We start from the raw sequence: 19,453 nt of genomic DNA on the forward strand, positions 1-19,453 counted from the left end.
CCTCCTTGCTCCTCCTCCTTGCTCCTCCTCCTCTTCCCCCCTGCTCCTCCTCCTTCCTATCTCTCCCCCCACCTCCTTGCTCCTCCTCCTTGCTCCTCCTCCTCCTCCCTCCCTGCTCCTCCTCCTCCCTATCTCTCCCCCTGCCTCCCTGCTCCTCCTCCTTGCTCCTCCTCCTCTTCCCCCCTGCTCCTCCTCCTCCCTATCTCCCCCCGCCTCCTTGCTCCTCCTTTTTCCACTTTCTCCTCCTCCTCCCTCCCTCTCTGCTCCTCCTCCGCCCTATCTCTCTCCCCACCTCCTTGCTCCTCCTCCTCCTCCCTCCCTCTCTGCTCCTTCTCCTCCCTATCTCTCACCCCGTCCCCTTGCTCCTCCTCCTCCCTATCTCTCCCCCCGCCTCCTTGCTCCTCCTTCCACCTTCTCCTCCTCCCTCCCTGCTCCTCCGCCCTATCTCTCCCTCCACCTCCTTGCTCCTCCTCCTCCTCCCTCCCTCTCTGCTCCTTCTCCTCCCTATCTCTCACCCCGTCCCCTTGCTCCTCCTCCTCCCTATCTCTCCCCCCGCCTCCTTGCTCCTCCTTCCACCTTCTCCTCCTCCCTCCCTGCTCCTCCGCCCTATCTCTCCCTCCACCTCCTTGCTCTTCCTCCTCCTCCCTCCCTCCCTGCTCCTCCTCCGCCCTATCTCTCCCCCCACCTCCTTGCTCCTCCCTCCTCCTCCCTCCCTGCTCCTCCTCCTCCCTATCTCTCCCCCCGCCTCCTGGCTCCTCCTTGCTCCTCCTCCTCTTCGTCCTCCCTCCCTCCTTGCTCCTTCTTCTCCTTCCTCACTCCCTTTCTTACTACTACTACTCTTCCTCTTGCTCCTTTTTTTGCTGCTGCTCCTCCTCCTCCCTCCCTCCCTCCCTCCTCAGTACAATGACATTGAAGGCGATGCTGCTGTAGAGAATTGACCGAGGTGGCTGGAGAATTCTGGGAGTTGAAGTCCAGAGAAGGGAACGTGGGGAAGGTTGGGAAATGTTGCCCTGAGCCCTGTTGGTGAAGATTTCTGCAGGTTGGCCAAGCTCGGCCCTGCAGACAAAATGACCCTGTGTAGCCACACAAAGGGCCTCGTGCAACTTGTGCAAGTGACGTTTTTTGCATTATTTCCCCGTGTTGGACAGTTGTCTGATCTTTCGGCTGAATTCCATCCCGCTGCTTTTAAGAAACTTATAAAATAAAATAAAAATAAAAGCCGTCTTGCAGGGCCCTCTAACCTTCGCCACCTTAAAACCTGTGGACTTCGACTCCCAGAATTTCTCAGCCAGGAACCCTGGGAGTTGAAGTCCACAAGTCTTAAAGCGGCCACCCACGAATCTTGTTGCTTCCTCCCTTGTGTGTCTGCATGGCTGGAAGTGTTTCCTCAGCCCTGGTTCTGCTTAACAGACCTTGGTTTACTCCCTTTCTGCAGTTTAAAGCTTGGATAAAATAAAAGACAATACCGGGGGTGGGTCTGCAGGTTGGACCCTCCGTCGGCTGATGTCCTTCTGCATCTGATCTTTACCATTTAAAGAAATCTAATTTAAACCCCGCTTCTCTTCCTCTGTGGGTAGAATGTTGGCATTCCAAAAAGGCATCGCGCTAAAGCTGTAATAGCAATAGCAATAGCAGTTAGACTTATATACCGCTTCATAGGGCTTTCAGCCCTCTCTAAACGGTTTACAGAGTCAGCATATCGCCCCCACAGTCTGGGTCCTCATTTCACCCACCTCGGAAGGATGGAAGGCTGAGTCAACCTTGAGCCGGTGAGATTTGAACCGCTGGACTGCAGAACTGCAGTCAGCTGAAGTGGCCTGCAGTGCTGCACCCTAACCACTGCGCCACCTCGGCTCTGAAGGCATACAGGTAGTCCTCAAACTTACAACAGTTCCTTTAGTGACCGTTCAAAGTTACAACTGCCCTGGAAAAAGTGACGTACGACCATTTTTCACACTTACGACCAGCGGTGGTGTCACATGTTGCTGCCAAGTGGGTTTGCCATGTGCCCACTTCCACCCATGCACCTGGCCTTCCGTGCATGTGCTCGGCCTCAAAAATGTGCCTAATGCGGAGGGCATGAAGCCGGGGCAGGAGAGCGCAATTCCCGTTAGCATTTGGGGCCACCCGGTCGAAACGGCTGAACCTCCGCTTATGACCATTCCCCGTGGTCACATGATCGAAATCCAGACACTTAGCAACTGACTCACGTTTATGACGGTCGCAGCATCCTGCGATCGCCTTTTGTAACCGCCCGACAGTGGGGAAGCCACTTAACAACTGTGTGACTAACTGCAAAATGGGGCAAAAACTCCCTTAACAACTGTCTTCTCACTTAGCAACGTTGGGCTCCATTGTGGTTGTAAGTCGAGGACTACCTGTGTTTCCAATTATTACTCTTTTTGTACGGTTGGCAGTTCGTCCGTCATACGTTTTCCTTTCTTCCCCTTCAGTATGTCCCGACCTTGTAGATAAGTACCTCGAAGAAACTTCGATCCGCTATGTGACGCCCCGAGACCATAGCAATACGGAGCATCTCCCTGTGCACCAACACAAATCTGGTGAGTTTTCATACATGTCTCCACCTTCAACAGCTGAGTCTCCGGATACACTTCGGTTTGTACTCCTTGGCTTAAAGGTGTCACCCCTGGCAGTGGGGACACCAGACTTGGTCACCGCAAAACCAAAAAAAAAAGGATGTGGAGACTCTAGAAAGCGTGCAGAGGAGAGCAACAAGGACGATACAATACAATACAATAGCAGAGTTGGAAGGGGCCTCGGAGGTCTTCTAGCCCAACCCCCTGCCTAGGCAGGAAGCCCTATACCGTTTCAGGCAAATGGCTCTCCCAACTGAAACCCCGCCCCCTTCACCAAAATGGCCGTGAATAGCCTTAGGGAGGCTTTCAGAGACTCTCTGGGGGCTGGGGAGGGCAGAAATGAGCAAAAAATAGACCGTTTTTTGTTCAATTTTACCCTTTTTACATGTCATAGGTTTCCCATCATGGATCCGGGGTGTTAACTTGCAGTATATTTATTATTTAATAATAATTGGTTTGCCCCGTGGTTATAGTAATCGGTTGCTTCTGATATGGTTCTGATGTATGGCAGTGCCATCCTTTCGTAGCTTGGGTGGATAGAGATACCCGGTCGTCCGTTTTGTGGGAAGATGCCATCCAGGTGGTCTGTTTCCTCCTTCTCCGTCTATTAATAGGACTTGCCGTACTTTTTGGAGTATAAGATGCTCTGGAGTATAAGACGCACTTAGATTTTGGGGAGGAAAACAAGGGGAAAATATCTGCCTCCCAGCTACTTGCCTCCTTGCAACAAACAGTACAGACGATATACACTGTTTGTAGTGTTATATTTCAGACTATACCTGTACAGATGCTGTTAAAATTGATGGGCTTTCTGGAAGCTTATTCTCTGCTACTTCAAAGAATAGCACTTTTTAAACCAATAGCACGGGGCCTCTTCAGATCAATCGTTTATTTTAAAAAGCTGCTTCATTTTGTTAAGTTGCCTAGAACAATAATAATAATAAAGCAGTCTTTAAAAAATGAGTCTAATAATTGGAACATTCTAGAGGCCTTTATAGTTGTTGACTTAGCTCCTTGCAGCAAACAGCCTGATTAGCACAAGAAAAAACAAATCTGCCTCCCAGCAATTTGCCAGGTGGAGCAAACAGCAAGTTTCACTTTCACTTTCTCCCAATCATCAGCTGTTTCAGGCTGCAGGGATTCCTATAGCTTATTGAAGCCTCTTCAAGCCCCCGTTTGCTGCAAGGAGGTAAATTGCTGGGAGGTAGAGGCCAAAGGGTGGGGGCCAGTGGATGGGTGGGGCTACATTCAGTGTATAAGACGCACCCAAATTTTCACCCTCTTTTAGGACTAGGAGCATAGGCTTTCCAAAGAGAGGGAAGGCCTGCGGGAGTGCCAGGCCAGGTGCCAGCCCCTGGAGGCTCAGCGGGCTGAGACGGTCAGCTATTTCCAGGCCATGATGCAGTCCCACTGGAACGAGGCCCTCTGGCTCTTCGCCACCAGAGGCGTTTCCCTCCAGTCTTCGCCCCAAGCCCCCCCACTAGGAGGCCAAAGCAGACCCCATGTCGGAATTTCTGCCCCCCTCCGACCCACACAAAAAGACCCCAAAGGGGGAGACTCTCTGCAGCAACACAAACGTTTGTTGCATGTATCCGTCCCCGGGGCCGTAGTTTGAGGACTCCTGATTTAGTGCAATACAGAAAATGAAAAAAAAAAAATCTGTGGACCACCAATTGGTGACTGCTGGATTGGTTTATATTAACAGAGTTGGAAGGGATCTTGTAGGTCATCTAGTCCACCCCCCTCCCTGCCCAAGCATTGGGAAGGGGAAGAAAGGGAACGAGAAGGAACAAAATTGGAGAGAGAGAGAGAGTGAAGGAATAAGGTGACCGCACAGGGGAGAGAAATCCACCTTAATTGTTATTGGGGTGTGTGTATTAAATTCTGGGCACAAACAGGCCTTCCCAACCAGGCACCACACACTCCAGGAAGGAGGCCCGCAGCCATTTGCAACTCCAACCCAATTTCTAGATAACTATTCAATGGTTAACGGTGCCAGCTTGTTAGCTCTTTCACCCCGTTGTGTGCCACTGAGATCCAAGCACTGTACAACGGGGTGAGTTCCTGTCCTCGCCCCAGCTCCTGCCCACCTGGGCGTTTGAAAGCAAGCAAATGCGAGCAGATCAACAGGTACCACTTCCGTGGGAAGGTAAGAGTGTTCCGTGCGCCTTTGGGTGTACAGCCAGGCTGGCTAGGGAAATTGTCTTTTACCGCTGGCCCCCTAGAGTTGGACCCAACTGGACAGGGAAACCTTTAGCTTTATTTGTGAGATAACTCCCCCCCTCCACCTCCTGGGTTCACCTGTCCACATTGGGACAGATTCTGCAGGAGATCCCTGTGGTCTGTCACTTTTTTTTTTAATCTCCTGTGGATTCTTGAGTGCAGACCTTCCATTTGAAGAAAATGTTGTCGAAGGTGGCTGGGGATCATTGGTTCTTCCAGTGATAGTAGGGGGGTGCTCACCTCTGGAGGTGGCCGATGGGATAAGAAGACCCCCATCCCATCCGGCTTTCCTCTCTCTTTTGCTTCGGGCTGGTTCTTCATAGTATTTGAACTCTGTGGTTTTAATCTTAATCTCTTTTTTTTTGCCTGTTTTATAACTTCTAAGCCAAACAGAATCACCTTTTAGGAGGCCCGAGTGGCATAAAAATTTAACAAATAAATAAATAAAAATAAAAAGCTGGGGCGTCACGCATTCTAATACAAATAAAACTAATGACATTAATCATAATTATTACTGTCAACTCCCAATGTTGTCGTAGTGAGACAAGGGGGCGAGAGTGCCTTCCACGCATACTGTCTGCGGAAGTCGGGTCTCAGATTACTGCAGCCGGTTTGGGATGGGTGCACCTCATAGGGGAATGTGATTTATGACACAGACTGAGGGGAGGAAAGGAACAGGGGTAAAGTGCAGCTATAAATCAAACAAAGCTTAGACTTGACTGCAGAAAGATCTTGCCTAATGGGGCTCCTAATAATTGACTAGCTTTGTATTGAAACTTGGCTCGATACTCAGGAATCAATTAGGGCATTTTTAGAAAACCTTACAGTTACATTCAATCAACTCGTATATTTCTAGCAATAATACATATTTACATTGGATTATAGTCAATCATCATTCAAATATTCCATGTTGTATCTTATTGTTACTTTTATTATTATATATTTCATTAGTTTTATTTGTATTAGAATGTATGACACCCAGTTGCAACACTGTTTGCGCATTGATTTGATTTTTTTTTTAAATTAAAAACATTAAAAAAAAGATTGGGTAAGGCGTTGTTGAGAGCAGCTTCTCCCATGTTTGTTACGGATTAGATTGTTCTCGGAGACCCGTTTTGATCCGTTCCTTTACTTTCACGGGTGGGTGATACAGATGGAGACCAACCCGATTGAAATTTGCGCGGGGATTTCTACCCTTCCCCCACGCACCTTTCCTTCTTCTTCTTTTTGGCACTTCATGGAGCCCCCTGCCAACGATTTAACCAGGTTTGAGAAGAAGCAGTGTGCTAAGAGTGCTGGGTCTCCGTTGAATGGGCACTGTCAGTCTGGGTGTCCCCCTTGTTGATTTCACCCAACGTGCTTAACCGGAAAACCTGGCATCCCCTTTTTGCAAAAATGATGAACCTGGCTAGTTTTAAATGATCGTGGTTAGCCTGTTGTACTGATCAAAGTCACTCCCCGAATCCTGAACTTGGTCTTCTATCTAGTGCATTAACTATTGTTAGAACAAGCAGTCGTTCACAAGTGTTGTGTGGCCTTACTCATTTAACTAGCCGATAACCTGACATTGCCCAGGTGTTTATTTGTAGGGGGGAAACGTCTGGACCAAACATAATTTCTAATGTTGGATTTCCCCCCCCCCTTACCACAGGGAGCGCCCTTGTGAAATACTGTGAAGCCGTTACCGTGGCAACTCCACTGTGCTGTACAGTAGAAGCCATGTTACGTCAGTGCAGGAGAAGCCATTTAAAGGCACAACAGGCTGTATCGTAACTGAACACACACACACACCGAGGGGTGTAGGGTTTTCTCACCCCCACAGTATTTGTTTCCAGAGTGGAAGTCATCAGTGTACCAAGTTTGGTTGAAGAGTTATGCTGGAATACACACACGGACGCACGCACGCACGCACGCACGTACGTTTATATATATATAGATCAGTGTTTCTCAACCTTGGCCACTTGAAGATGTCCGGACTTCAACTCCCAGAATTCCCCAGCCAGCATTAAATCAAGTCTAAGATTAAATCCTGATTGAAATCACTAGTAAAAAGGCTTGGTTTAAATCAACTCAATTTAATTCATGCTTTTTAAAGAGCCACCGTCATCTCTGTCCCGCAGCGCCCCCTCCTCTGACCAGCTGTTGACTCACCGACAGTCCCGTTCACTTTAATGGGACGGCTGGTGATGCGGCAGGGACACAACCAGGTGAGGGACGTGGAGGGCTGCAGGTGAGTGGATGCCCGCTAACAGGCGCTGCCACCCTGATGGATCTGAAATGACAGGTGCTCTGTCAATGTACGGACTCATTCTTGCTGGTAATTAGAATCTTTAATATTGCAGAGCATGGATTCCTGGAATGAGTTTATCAAAAATGTAAATATTGCAGAATAGACAGTCCCATGCTACATAACTAAGCTCCATTTCATGCTGAATAAACAAAATTATTAATGTTATCTTAAATAGAAAACTACCTTTAGATGATTTTTTTACTCCAAAAGTGTCAAGAGTTTTGGCAGACTGACTATTATTATGAGATAAACGCAGGAGCGAAACACAGGGCCTTCAGACAATTAATAGTGGTTTATACACAAATATATTGAATTTGAATTTGAATTTATTAAAATTTATAGGCCGCCCTTTTCCCTAAGGGGACTCAGGGCGGCTTACAATCACAAGGGAGGGAAGTGCAACATCAAAAACAAAACAAAATGTGAACAAAGAAAAAAAAATAGTAAAACACAACTTTCGTTCAACAATCAAACACTCGGGCGGGTGAATTAGGAACCTATCCCCAGGCCTGCTGGGAGAGCCAGATCTTGAGGGCTGCGCGGAAGGTCTGGACGGTGGTGAGGGTACGGATCTCAGCGGGGAGATCGTTCCACAGGGTCGGAGCTGCAACAGAAAAGGCTCTCCTCCGTGTGGTCGCCAGTCGGCATTGACTGGCAGATGGGATTCGGAGGAGGCCCAGTCTGTGCGATCGAATTGGTCGAAGGGAGGTAATCGGCAGGAGGCGGTCTCTCAAGTACCCAGATCCACTACCATGGAGTGCTTTAAAGGTGGTCATCAGTACCCTGAAGCGCACCCGGAGACCAACAGGTAGCCAGTGCAGCTCGCGGAGGACAGGTGTAACGTGGGCGAACCGCGGTGCGCCCACTATCACTCGCGCGGCTGCATTCTGGACTAACTGTAGTCGCCGGATGCACTTCAAGGGCAACCCCATGTAGAGCCCATTGCAGTATTCCAGCCTAGAGATCACAAGGGCTCGAGTGACTGTTGTGAGAGCCTCCCGGTCTAGGTAGGGCCGCAACTGGCGGACCAGGCGAACCTGGGCAAATGCCCCCCTGGTCACAGCTGACAGCTGGTGGTCAAAAGTCAGCTGTGGGTCCAGGAGGACTCCTAAGTTGCGGACCCTATCTGAGGGGTGTAAAATTTGACCCCCCAGCCTAAGTGTTGGTACATTAGCCAAATTGTTGGGAGGGAAGCACAACAGCCACTCGGTCTTGTCCGGGTTGAGTACCAGTTTGTTAGCGCTCATCCAGTTCCTAACGGCCTCTAGACCCTGGTTCATCACGTCCACCGCTTCATTGAGTTGGCACGGGGCGGACAGATACAGTTGCGTATCGTCCGCATATTGGTGGTATTTTATCCCGTGCCTCCGAATGATCTCGCCCAGCGGTTTCATGTAAATGTTAAATAGTAGGGGGGATAAGACCGAACCCTGTGGCACCCCACATGTTAGGGGCCTCAGGGACGATCTCTGCCCCCCGACCAACACCGACTGCGACCTGTCCGAGAGGTAGGAGGAGAACCACTGTAAAACAGTGCCTCCCACTCCCACCTCCCGCAGTCGTCGCAGAAGGATACCATGGTCGATGGTATCGAAAGCCGCTGAGAGGTCAAGGAGAACCAGGATGGATGCATAGCCTCCATCTCTGGCCCTCCAGAGATCATCGGTCAATGCGACCAAAGCGGTTTCTGTGCTGTAACCAGGTCTGAAGCCGGACTGGAAGGGGTCAAGATAACTAGCTTCCTCCAAGGCCCGTTGAAGCTGGAAGGCCACCACCTTCTCAACAACCTTCCCGATAAAGGGGAGGTTGGAGACAGGACGAAAGTTGTTTAAAATGGCTGGATCCAAGGATGGTTTCTTCAGGAGGGGTCTCACCACCGCCGTTTTAAGTACGGCGGGGAAGTGCCCCTCCCGAAGGGAGGCGGTCACGACCGCCTGGATCCAGCCATGTGTCACCTCCCTGCTGTTGGCAACCAGCCAGGAGGGACACGGGTCCAGAATACAGGTGGAGGCACTTACAGCTCGAATGGCCTTGTCCACATCCCCAGAGGCAACATCCTGGAACTCAACCCAGAGATGATTTGCCAAGCGGTCCTCCTGTGTCTCGGCTGGATCTACTGCGGTGGAGTCCAAGTCCGACCGAAACCGAGCTATTTTGTCCGCCAAGAATTGAGCATAGTCCTCAGCCCTACCCTGCAAGGGGTCTCCCGCATCCCTCCTGTTAAGGAGGGAGCGGGTTATCCTAAACAGGGCGGCTGGGCGTGACTCGGCGGACGCAACCAAGGCAGAAATGTATGATCTTTTGGCAGTTCTTAATGCTCGGACGTAGTCCTTGGTGCAGGTGGTTAGAAGTGCTCGGTTCGCCTCGGACTTATCGGACCTCCACTGGTGCTCTAGGCATCTCCTCCGGCGTTTCTTCTCCCGGAGCTCCTCGGTAAACCAAGGGGGCCTCCGGGATCCACTGACCCGGAGGGGCCGTAGTGGCGCAATCCGATCAAGAGACTCCGACGCCGCTGAATGCCAGGCGGCAACCAGAGTCTCCGCCGAACTGTGGGCGAGAGTATCAGGAATGACCCCAAGCTCCGTCTGGAACCTCAATGGGTCCATAAGTCGCCTGGGGCGGAACCACCCGGTCGGTTCCTCCTCCCTACGGTGGGGGTTTGGCCTCCGGAAGTCAAGCCTCAGTAGGCAGTGGTCTGACCACGACAGGGGTATGATCTCATTACCCCTCAGACCAAGATCACACATCCACTGCTCCGAGAGGAATACGAGGTCGAGCATGTGACCCGCTGCATGGGTTGGGCCCCGAATTACCTGGGTCAAGCCCATGGCTGTCATGGAAGCCATGAACTCCTGCGCCCCATCAGAGCGTTCACCGAGCGATGGCAAATTGAAGTCCCCCAGAACTATAAGCCTGGGGAACTCAACTGCCAGCTCGGCTACTGACTCGAGGAGCGAGGGGAGGGATGCTGCAACGCAGTTGGGATATACAGACATTCACATGGTAGATAAATCCCTTACAAGGAGAGAAATGAGATACACGACGAGAGAAACACCCTCTAATGGCCACCTATATATAGACACCTTTTAAAACGGTAAACGACTTGTGTGGACCCCACCAGAGTCTTAAACTGGTTATACCTATTTCTATGATTCATCCACATTGCATCAGCTTACAGCTTACAGTTTACAACCTTACATCAGCTGGCAGCCATCAAATCCTCAGTAGCTGACAAAAAGCATTTTATTAAAACAAATTTGATAAAAATAAAAAATGCGAATAAAATTTAAAAGAAAAATCATCTATTTTTATCCACCCTGGAGCTCCCCCTCTCCCAGCCTCTCTCTCTCTTCTGTATCAACTCAACAGAAAGAGCCAAGGTGGCGCAGTGGTTAAAATGCAGCACTGCAGGCTACTGCTAGATCAGCAGGTCAGCGGTTCAAATCTCACCGGCTCAGGGTTGACTCAGCCTTCCATCCTTCCGAGGTGGGTAAAATGAGGACCCAGATTGTTGGGGGCAATATGCTGACTCTCTGTAAACCGCTTAGAGAGGCCTGAAAGGCCTATGAAGCGGTATATAAGTCTACTGCTATTGCTATCAACCGCTAAGCCAGACCGACCGGCTTAATTTCCATGCCCCCCCCCCAAAGCAAACCCAGCCTGGCTTTGAACCCCTTGACGTTTTGTGTGTTCCGCAGTGCCTCCCCACCACCCGTTGGTCTGCTGCTCCTCTTCGGGCCCCCAGATCTGCGCCAAGAGATCCGGCCGGGGACGGGCGCTGCTCGGCAACCAGCGGAAAAGGAGGAAGTCTGTGACGCCGGATCCGAAGGACAAACAGACCTGCGGTGAGGTTCCCGACAAGCACTTTACGCGGGACCCTCTGGGCTCCACCCGTTTGCCCCCAGACCCATCAGCTTCCTCAAACGGCCTAGAATCATGGGGCTGGAAAGGGACCCTGGGGGTCTTCTAGTCCAACCCCCTGCAGATGACAGAGCTCAGTATGGGGGGGACAGGCTAAGCATGGCTGCCAACAGGTCCTAGCGCAGTGTTTCTCAACCTTAGCAACTTGAAGATGTCCGGACTTCAACTCCCAGAATCCCCCAGCCAGCATTCGCTAGCGTGTAGCGTGTAGCCGTGGAAAATATAGGTGCGCGGGCACACCCCGTACAATTACAGCCCCGGAGACTGGCGGGGACTTGTTCTCACTTGCCCGGCCTGTTTCCCAGAGGGAGGAAAACGCACCCCCTCCATTGGAAACGAGGGAACTGTCAAGGGAGAAGAGGGCAATGCAGGACTTGTGCGGCAGCCAGAGAACAGGAGGTGAGGGGATCACAGTGTGTGTGTGTGTGAGAGAGAGACAGACAGGCAGAGAGAGAGGCACACAGAGAGAGAGAGGAAATCAGAGAGACGGACAGACACACAGAGAGAGACACATACACAGTGAGTGATTGAGTGAGTCAGTGAGTGAGATACAGGCAGACAGACACACACACACACACACATAGAGACAGAAAGAGAGGAAGGGAGGGGAGAGACACACACACAGACAGGGGAGAGAGAGAGAGAGAGAAAGAGAAAGGGAGGGGAGATACAGGCAGACAGACAGACACACATAGAGACAGAAAGAGAGGAAGGGAGGGGAGAGAAAGAGAGAGAAAGAGAAAGGGAGGGGAGAGACAGAGAGACAGAAAGAGAGGAAGGGAGGGGAGAGACACACACACACAGACAGAGAGAGGGAGGGGAGAGAGAGAAAGAGAAAGGGAGGGGAGAGACAGAGAGACACACAGAGAGAGAATGACAGAGAGACAGAGAGGGAGGGAGGGGGAGTGAAACAAAGACACACACACACACACACACACACACACACACAGAGACAGAAAGAGAGAGAGAGAAAGGGGGGGAGAAACAGACACACACACAGAGCGAATGACAGAGAGAGGGAGGGAGGGAGGGAGGGGGAGTGAAACAAAGAGCCACACACACACACACACATAGACAGACAGACACAGAGAGAGAGAGACAGAAAGAGAGAGAAAGAGAAAGGAAGGAAGAATTGGTGGCTGTTTTGTTTTTTCTTTCCTTTCTTTCTTTTTAAAAGAAAGGCACTCTTTCAACTTAGAGCCGAGAGCCTGCTCGCCCGGAGTCCTTCGGGATTGGGCGGCCTAAAAAATAAAATTAAACTTACAAACTTACTTACTTAAACTTCCCAGGAGGAGTCCTGCCTTAAGTAACGGTGGGGGGGGAGGGACTACTGACTGGCAAAGTTGAGGGTCTTGTTTCAAGCATCCTGCATCTCAGATGTTTACGTTACGATTCATAACAGTAGCAAAAATTACAATTATAGAGTAACAACAAAAATAATTTTATGGTTGGGGGTTACCACAACATGAGGAACTGTATTAAAGGGTCGCGGCATTAGGAAGGTTGAGAACCACTGTGCTTAAGAAAGTGAAGACTCTTGAAAGGAAGGATTTCAAAAGGACCCTTTTATGAAGCCGAAGTGAAACCATTCAGTTCAAAGCGACGTCTGAATCCCCTTGGGCATTGGGAGTGGAATTAAAGCAGTAGAGAATGCAGATTTCAGCCAATACACAAGTGTGAAGATGTTTCCTTTACCAACTGCCCTGAGAACCAAAGAAATATACCTTCCCATCTTCCGTTAGACATTAGAGCAGTGTTTCTCAACCTTGGCCACTTGAAGATGTCCGGGCTTCAACTCCCAGAATTCCCCAGCCAGCGAATGCTGGCTGGGGAATTCTGGGAGTTGAAGTCTCGGACATCTTCAAGTGGCCAAGGTTGAGAAACACTGCATTAGAGTGGAACGTCCCACATGGCTATCATAAACTTTCCCCCAAAAGGTGATGGGATCTCAGGCATTTCAGTGCCAGGAAACCACTTGTAAAAAGGCCCTGCTAATAAATCTTCAAGTTGACAAGGTTGAGAAACACTGTCCTAGACACTGAATTGTTTATACGCGAATGCTGGCTGGGGAATTCTGGGAGTTGAAGCCCGGACATCTTCAAGTGGCCAAGGTTGAGAAACACTGCATTAGAGTGGAACGTCCCACATGGCTATCATAAACTTTCCCCCAAAAGGTGATGGGATCTCAGGCATTTCAGTGCCAGGAAACCACTTGTAAAAAGGCCCTGCTAATAAATCTTACTCCAAGCCCTCCCCCTCCTCCCCATTGAATGGCAGGATCACGTTTAGGGATCCGACACAAGGTTAGGAGTACCAATAAGGGAAAGGAAGGACAAAACAGGGGTTTCTGATTTTCTTCAACTGAGGTTCAAATATCAACTGTGGAAACCTGTTACTTTAAGGGGAACGATAGTACGCAGCCTTTCTGTAACGGTCAACACTTCCAATTGTCAACTCCTGAAATTAAAAGTTTTGTTTCTGTTTCAAGCAAAAGAAAAAAAAAAGTTTTTTCCAAGTAAGGACAAAGCTAGAGGTCAAAATTAAAGGAATTATCCACCCAGAGTCATTTGCTGAGAAGGGTGGAGGCTCTAGCAATCAAATAAATCAAATCAAATAGAGTGTCCATTTTGCCATCCCTGCTAATTCCAGCCGTTCTTCCACTCTGCCTCCTTCCCTTCTCCGTGCCGGATTTGAAATGCTCTTCCTCCCAGTTGTCCGGTTGCCTCTTAACGCTCTTGCTGGTATCTCCCCCCTCTCCCCCCCCCCAACCCCGCAGATATCCGCCTCCGAGTCCGGGCCGAATACTGCCAGCACGAGACGGCCCTGGAGGGCAACGTCTTCTCCAACAAGCAGGACCCCCTGGAGCGCCAGTTTGAACGTTTCAGCCAGGCCAACACGATCCTGAAGTCCCGGGATCTGGGCTCCATCATCTGTGACATCAAGTTCTCGGAGCTGACGTACCTGGACGCCTTCTGGCGCGACTACATCAACGGCTCCTTGCTGGAGGCCCTGAAGGGCGTCTTCATCACAGACTCGCTCAAGCAGGCCGTGGGCCACGAGGCCATCAAACTCCTGGTCAACGTGGACGAGGAGGATTACGAGGTGGGCCGCCAGAAACTCCTGAGGAATTTGATGCTGCAGACGGCCCCCTGAACCACCGGCGGTGGACAATTTGGTGGTTTTTTTGGGGGGGCGAGGTTCCCCCCAATTTTCTTCCTCTCCTGCCTCTCCTCAGGCGCTCCTTGGGAGGAATATTTTTCTTTCTTTCTTTTTTTTTGCAAAATTATTTTCCTTAAAAAAAGAAGAGAGAGGGAGGGGAAGAAGGGGGCGGGAATGATATCTCCGAGAAATGGAATTGGTCACCTAGACTGAATGAGTCTTTTCCGTGGGAGGATACGCTGGCTTTTCTTCTTCTTATTCCTCCAGGGGGGAACTGGAAACAGGGGGCCCGGAGAAGCCCGCCTGGCACCCCTGCCTGGAAGGGGCCCATTGTCCTGGGCTCGCGGAGCATCGGGGACCCCCCAAAAGATGCTCGGCAGTTCTTTCTTTCCGCCTGCCCTCTTGTGCTGTCCGACTTTTCTGTTGTTTCGGTATTGTTGGCATCGATTCGTTCCCCCGCCGTCGGCCCCTCCTGGTGAAGCCCGACCTAAGACCCCCGAAGGCAGGCCCTTAATCCGCCCCTTCCCATTAAAGGAGCTGTTCTTGTCATTGGGTCCCCGTTGCCGTCTCTCTGTGGGGGAAGGGGACAGAAAGGGGGGCCTTGGCTCATGGGGAGAGGAGGGGGCTCTGTCTCCCCATCCCGGGTCTTTCATTTTCTGATTTCCACTCAGCTAAAGCAGGGGGGGCGGGGTGGGGGCGGGGAGGCGTGTTCCAATTTAGTCATGATTTCGCTAAGGGAAGGGCCGGGGGGGTTGTGTGTCGATGGAGGGGTGTCGTGTGAAGCTCAGCCAAGGTGGGGCAGGAGATGTGGGTCCAAAGACGAGGGTGAGCCACGGCTGCTGCTCCGAACCCCACTTCGGTGGGGTGGGGAGATTTCCTTGTGGGTCAAATAATTGGGCAGGGCTCTCCAACCTTGTCAGCTTGAAGACGAAGGGACTTCGACTCCCAGAATCCCCCAGCCAAGTCCACAAGTTCCCCCCCCCTTTGGCTTGAGCAGCTCCTCCCAGACCCCTCCCGGCTCTTCTCCCCTGCCCGCCATCCCGCCATCCCACCTGTGCCTTTTCCTCTCGCTCTCCGGCCTCCGGAGATGAACGAGAAGGGCCCTTCCTCTTCCCTCCTCAGCCATGCAGCCTCAGAGGAGACCCGCCCAACCTGGGGCAGTTCGCCCAGAGATGGACAGACCTCGGCCAGCTAGGGAAGGAGGGGAGCCCGAGCTTAGGAGGGATGCCCCTTTGGCCTGGCCCAGCGTTTGGGGGGGTTCACCTACAAAAGGGCGAACGACAAAAGCGCGCCTGACTAAACCGCGGTGACAAAACCGCGAGTTCTAAAGCACGCCGACGAATGAGCACTGAAGCGCGCCGACAATAGCGCGCCGACAGAAGCGCGCTGTAACCCTAATCCTAATCCTAACCCTAACCATAAACCTAACCCTTACCTTAACTTAAATCGCGCTTCTGTCGGCGCATTGTTGTCGGCGCGTTGATGACATCGCGGTTTTAGCGCCGCGCTTTTGTCATGCGCGCATTTGTCAGGTCACGCGTTTGGGGAATCCTGTCAGGTTCCTCTGGTGGATCGTCCCGTCCCGACTTCCCCGAACAGCTCGGAAGACGCTTGGAGGTTACGTCTCAATGTTCGTTTTCTTTGGGGAGACGGCCAGGGGGGAAGGGGGCTCTGCCGGGGTTCAGCCGTGGGGTTACGCTTTTGGTGTCTCTTCCCAGGTTCTTCGGTTCCTGCTGTTTTGACCCCACACGCCGTGCGTTGGTTCTGTTCGGCCCCCTTAAATCAGCTCAGGTGGCCCTCCAGCATTTCACGGGGGGCAGGAAGAGGGGACGGACACTAACAGGAAAAAGTGCATGGAAGAGGGAGGGGGCCATGTAATCCCCCCCTCTCCCCAGACGTTCAATTGGTTACTTGTGTTGTGTTAACGATTTTCCGGAAGTGGCTTTTTCACGAAGGTTCGTAACGGCGTGTTGGATCTGGATGGGAAGCGAAGCCCCCCGTCCCCCTGCTTCGGAGCGTGCGCGGAAGAGCCAAATGCGACGCCTTCGTGCGGCTCACCCAAGCGGGGGCCTCTCTTTCCACAATTGCACAGCTGCCAACCTTAAAATTGCACAGGCCATTGGGGTTTTATTTTTGAGGTCTCCGCTTCCGTGAGTTGCCAGCGGCGCCTGCTTTGGTTCTCACGCCGGGGCCCCAAATGTGACCCCAAGTCCGAAGCGCTGGGCTAGAACTTCTCAATTCCACCACCACCATTTTCCCTCTATAACTGTGATGGGGAATCTATGGCACACATACCACATTTTTCACCCTCCTGGTTTTAGCCCTCCAGAGCAGTGTTTCTAAACCTTGGCAACTTGAAGATGTCCGGACTTCCAACTCCCAGAATTCCCCAGCCAGCTGGCTGGGGAATTCTGGGAGTTGAAGTCCGGACATCTTCAAGTGGCCAAGGTTGAGAAAACACCTCCAGAGCCTTCCGGAGGCTTCCCTGCAAGCTCGAGAGGACAAAAAATGACCCTACGAGCAAACTGGAAGCAAGTTCCTGTTTTTCATGCTCCGGAGCCTCCAGGGATGCTCCCGAAGCCTCCGGGGGAGGACGGGGGGTCTGTTTTTGCCCTCTCCAGCCTCTGGAGCCTGGGGAGGGCGAAAAAAGCACGGCAAAAATGTGGGAGAGGGAGGTCTGGTCATGTACGCATGACGGGCTGGTGTCATGTGCATAGCATTATGGGTGTGACATGCCCGCGCACGACCCGCCCCCCTGCACTCCCCCTGCTTTTGGCACACAAGCCAAAAATCAGATCACTGCTCTGTAACGATCCGCTTCTTTTCTGGCTGGGCCCTAAACCTGGGAAAGGGAGGAAGTGACCCTTGGCCTGGCTTGGTCCAGCTGGACACCGGAGGCTTCTTCCCTGCCCCCCCCCGCCCCTTCCCGGTTGCCTCCCCCCCAAGTACACAAAAGTCTAATCATTGCAAAGCCCCGATATTTCATGATAATTCTGGCACAAACGTGTGTAAAATCGGTGACGACGACTTCTTATTTTTTTTAAAAGGAAACGCCAGTGTGACTGGCCGTGTTCCCTAATGTACCTTCGGTTTTCGGCTTTCTTTCTGAGATGACGATGATGATGATAATAAAAAAAAATCTTCTGCCTTTGTTCGGTGCAGCTGTTGGGCTCGCTGGCGCCCCGGAAACCAAAGTTTCCTCAAGAGTCCCCGTCAGTCAGTCGGATGTCCTGGAAAGGATCTTTTGGGGGGGAAGAAGCACAAGATGGGTGAGGGGGTCTCCAACTTTGGCCCGTTTACGACTTGTGGACTTCAACTCCCAGAATTCCTCACTCGACAGTTTTTACGAATTGGTGGACTTCAACTCGTAAAGTGGCTGGCTGAGGAATTCTGGGAGTTGTAGCGTGGTTTTTCAGGGTGCTCGTAATATTAGCCCTACCCCCCAAAACAAGGCAATCATTAAGATCATCAGCCAGACGGACGCGTTGAATAATTGTATTTTCCCTGAAAATAATGACTAACCAGGCATTAAGCCCTAATGCAGTGTTTCTCAACCTTGGCAACTTGAAGATGTCTGGACTTCATTTGCTGGCTGGGGAATTCTGGGAGTTGAAGTCCGGACATCTTCCAGTTGCCAAGGTTGAGAAACACTGACATAGATGGTAAATCATAGATACCAGAGAGAGAGAGAGAGGTGTTAGAGATGATACATAAGAGTAGATAGGGGATGGATGGATGATAGATAGATAGATAATGGGTGGATAGACAGATAGATAATGGGTGGATGGAGGTAGATAGTGGATGGATAGATAATGGATGGATGGATGGATGGATAGATAGACAGACAGATAGATAGATAATACATAGATCAGTGTTTCTCAACCTTGGCCACTTGAAGATGTCCGGACTTCAATTCCCAGAATTTCCCAGCCAGCGAATGCCAGTTGAAGTCCAGGCATCTTCAAGTTGCCAAAGTTGAGAAACACTGTCCTAATGCGTCTTTCGGAGCAAGAGACATCAGCCCCCCCGTCTTATTTTGGGGGAAACACGGCACCTATCGATTATGTGAAGAGCAAGTTTTAAATCCCTACAAGTTCCCTACATAGTTAAGTCCTCAACGTAGGATCTCAAATTTCTGTTGTAAGCAGGAGAGTTAAGCGACTTTTGCCCCATTTGACGTCCTTTCTTGCCATGGCTGTTAAGTGAAGCTGGCTTCCCCATTGACTGCTTGTCAGAAAGTCACAGCAACTGTCATAAGTACCTGCCAGTTGCCAAGCGTTTGAACTTGGATCACTTGATGCTACAAGTCCCAAAACAGTCACTAAGTCACATTGCCTTTGTAACCCCAGAACAGCCACTAAAGCAGTGTTTCTCAACCGTGGCAACTTGAAGATGTCCGGACTTCAACTCCCAGAATTCCCCAGACAGCATTCACTGCACTAAAGGAACGTTGGTAACTACTGGTGTTAACCTGCGAGATGCTTTTAGTGGCCCAAAATGTTGGCTGACCGTCTGCCCGGGGGATCCTTCCATCCGAGAGTCCTACAAGATCCTGTCCTCCGTTTCCCTTCCCCGAAGGTCTCCTCAAGCACAGGAGCTGAGCAGAGATAGGCAACTTCCTGTGGTTTGCAGGGGGAAAATCTTGGCCTTTGTGGCTACAGCCACAGATTTTAACCCGAAGTGGGTTTGAACCAGGTTAAAACGTGACAATCGTTGGTGGCAGCTTGTGCAACATAAAAGTGTGTGTAAAGTGCACAAGCAGACTTGGCTGAAATCAAGTTCTATAATACAGAAAATTCAAGTTTTTAAAAATCAATCTCAATCGGATTCCTCCCCATTCCAAGTATTTCTCAGATTAGCTGAACCTGGAGTCCGTATTGACAGTTAAATCATAGTCTAATTCTCCGTTTTGTAGTATGAGGTGCTTGCAACATAGATGGCCCTTGAGCTATCACCACAACTGGTGCCAGACTCTCCGTTGCTAAGCAGGGCAATTGTTGTGAGTCGTGCCTGATCTTACGACCACCTGGTATTGCCATGATGGAGAAGTCATCCCTGCAGCCTAAGCTGTGAATCGTGAATCTCCAAAGCTGTGTGTGCCCGTATATATGTATATGTACACCTGCACGACACAAAAAGGGAGCATATTTTATTTGGGGTGGGGGGACACTGCCCAGAGTCTGTCTTTGGGGGAGATGGGTGGTTTGAAAATGTGAAAAATAAACTTTAAAAAGTAAACATGCATACAAGCCGAAAAGAAAGC

The 19,453-nt window shown here is 50.9% G+C and overlaps 1 protein-coding gene across 3 annotated transcripts in view; it reads left to right on the top strand.

The window, feature by feature from the left end:
- Nucleotides 1-14,739, top strand: part of DEDD (death effector domain containing) — a 31,226-nt gene extending 16,487 nt beyond the window's left edge. For all 3 annotated transcript variants that reach the window (XM_087702947.1, XM_087702946.1, XM_087702945.1), the window contains 3 exons: nucleotides 2,454-2,561; nucleotides 10,809-10,955; nucleotides 13,808-14,739. In XM_087702947.1, the coding sequence (XP_087559073.1) occupies nucleotides 2,454-2,561; nucleotides 10,809-10,955; nucleotides 13,808-14,184 (632 nt within the window). In that variant the 3' untranslated portion in view covers nucleotides 14,185-14,739. The remainder of the gene's footprint in view (nucleotides 1-2,453; nucleotides 2,562-10,808; nucleotides 10,956-13,807) is intronic.
- The last annotated feature ends 4,714 nt before the right edge of the window (nucleotides 14,740-19,453 follow it).

Source organism: Thamnophis sirtalis, unplaced genomic scaffold (genome assembly GCF_051295495.1).
Source record: "Thamnophis sirtalis isolate CommonGarterSnake01/CBP01778 unplaced genomic scaffold, rThaSir2_p1.2 scaffold_18, whole genome shotgun sequence".
Lineage (NCBI taxonomy): Eukaryota > Metazoa > Chordata > Lepidosauria > Squamata > Natricidae > Thamnophis > Thamnophis sirtalis.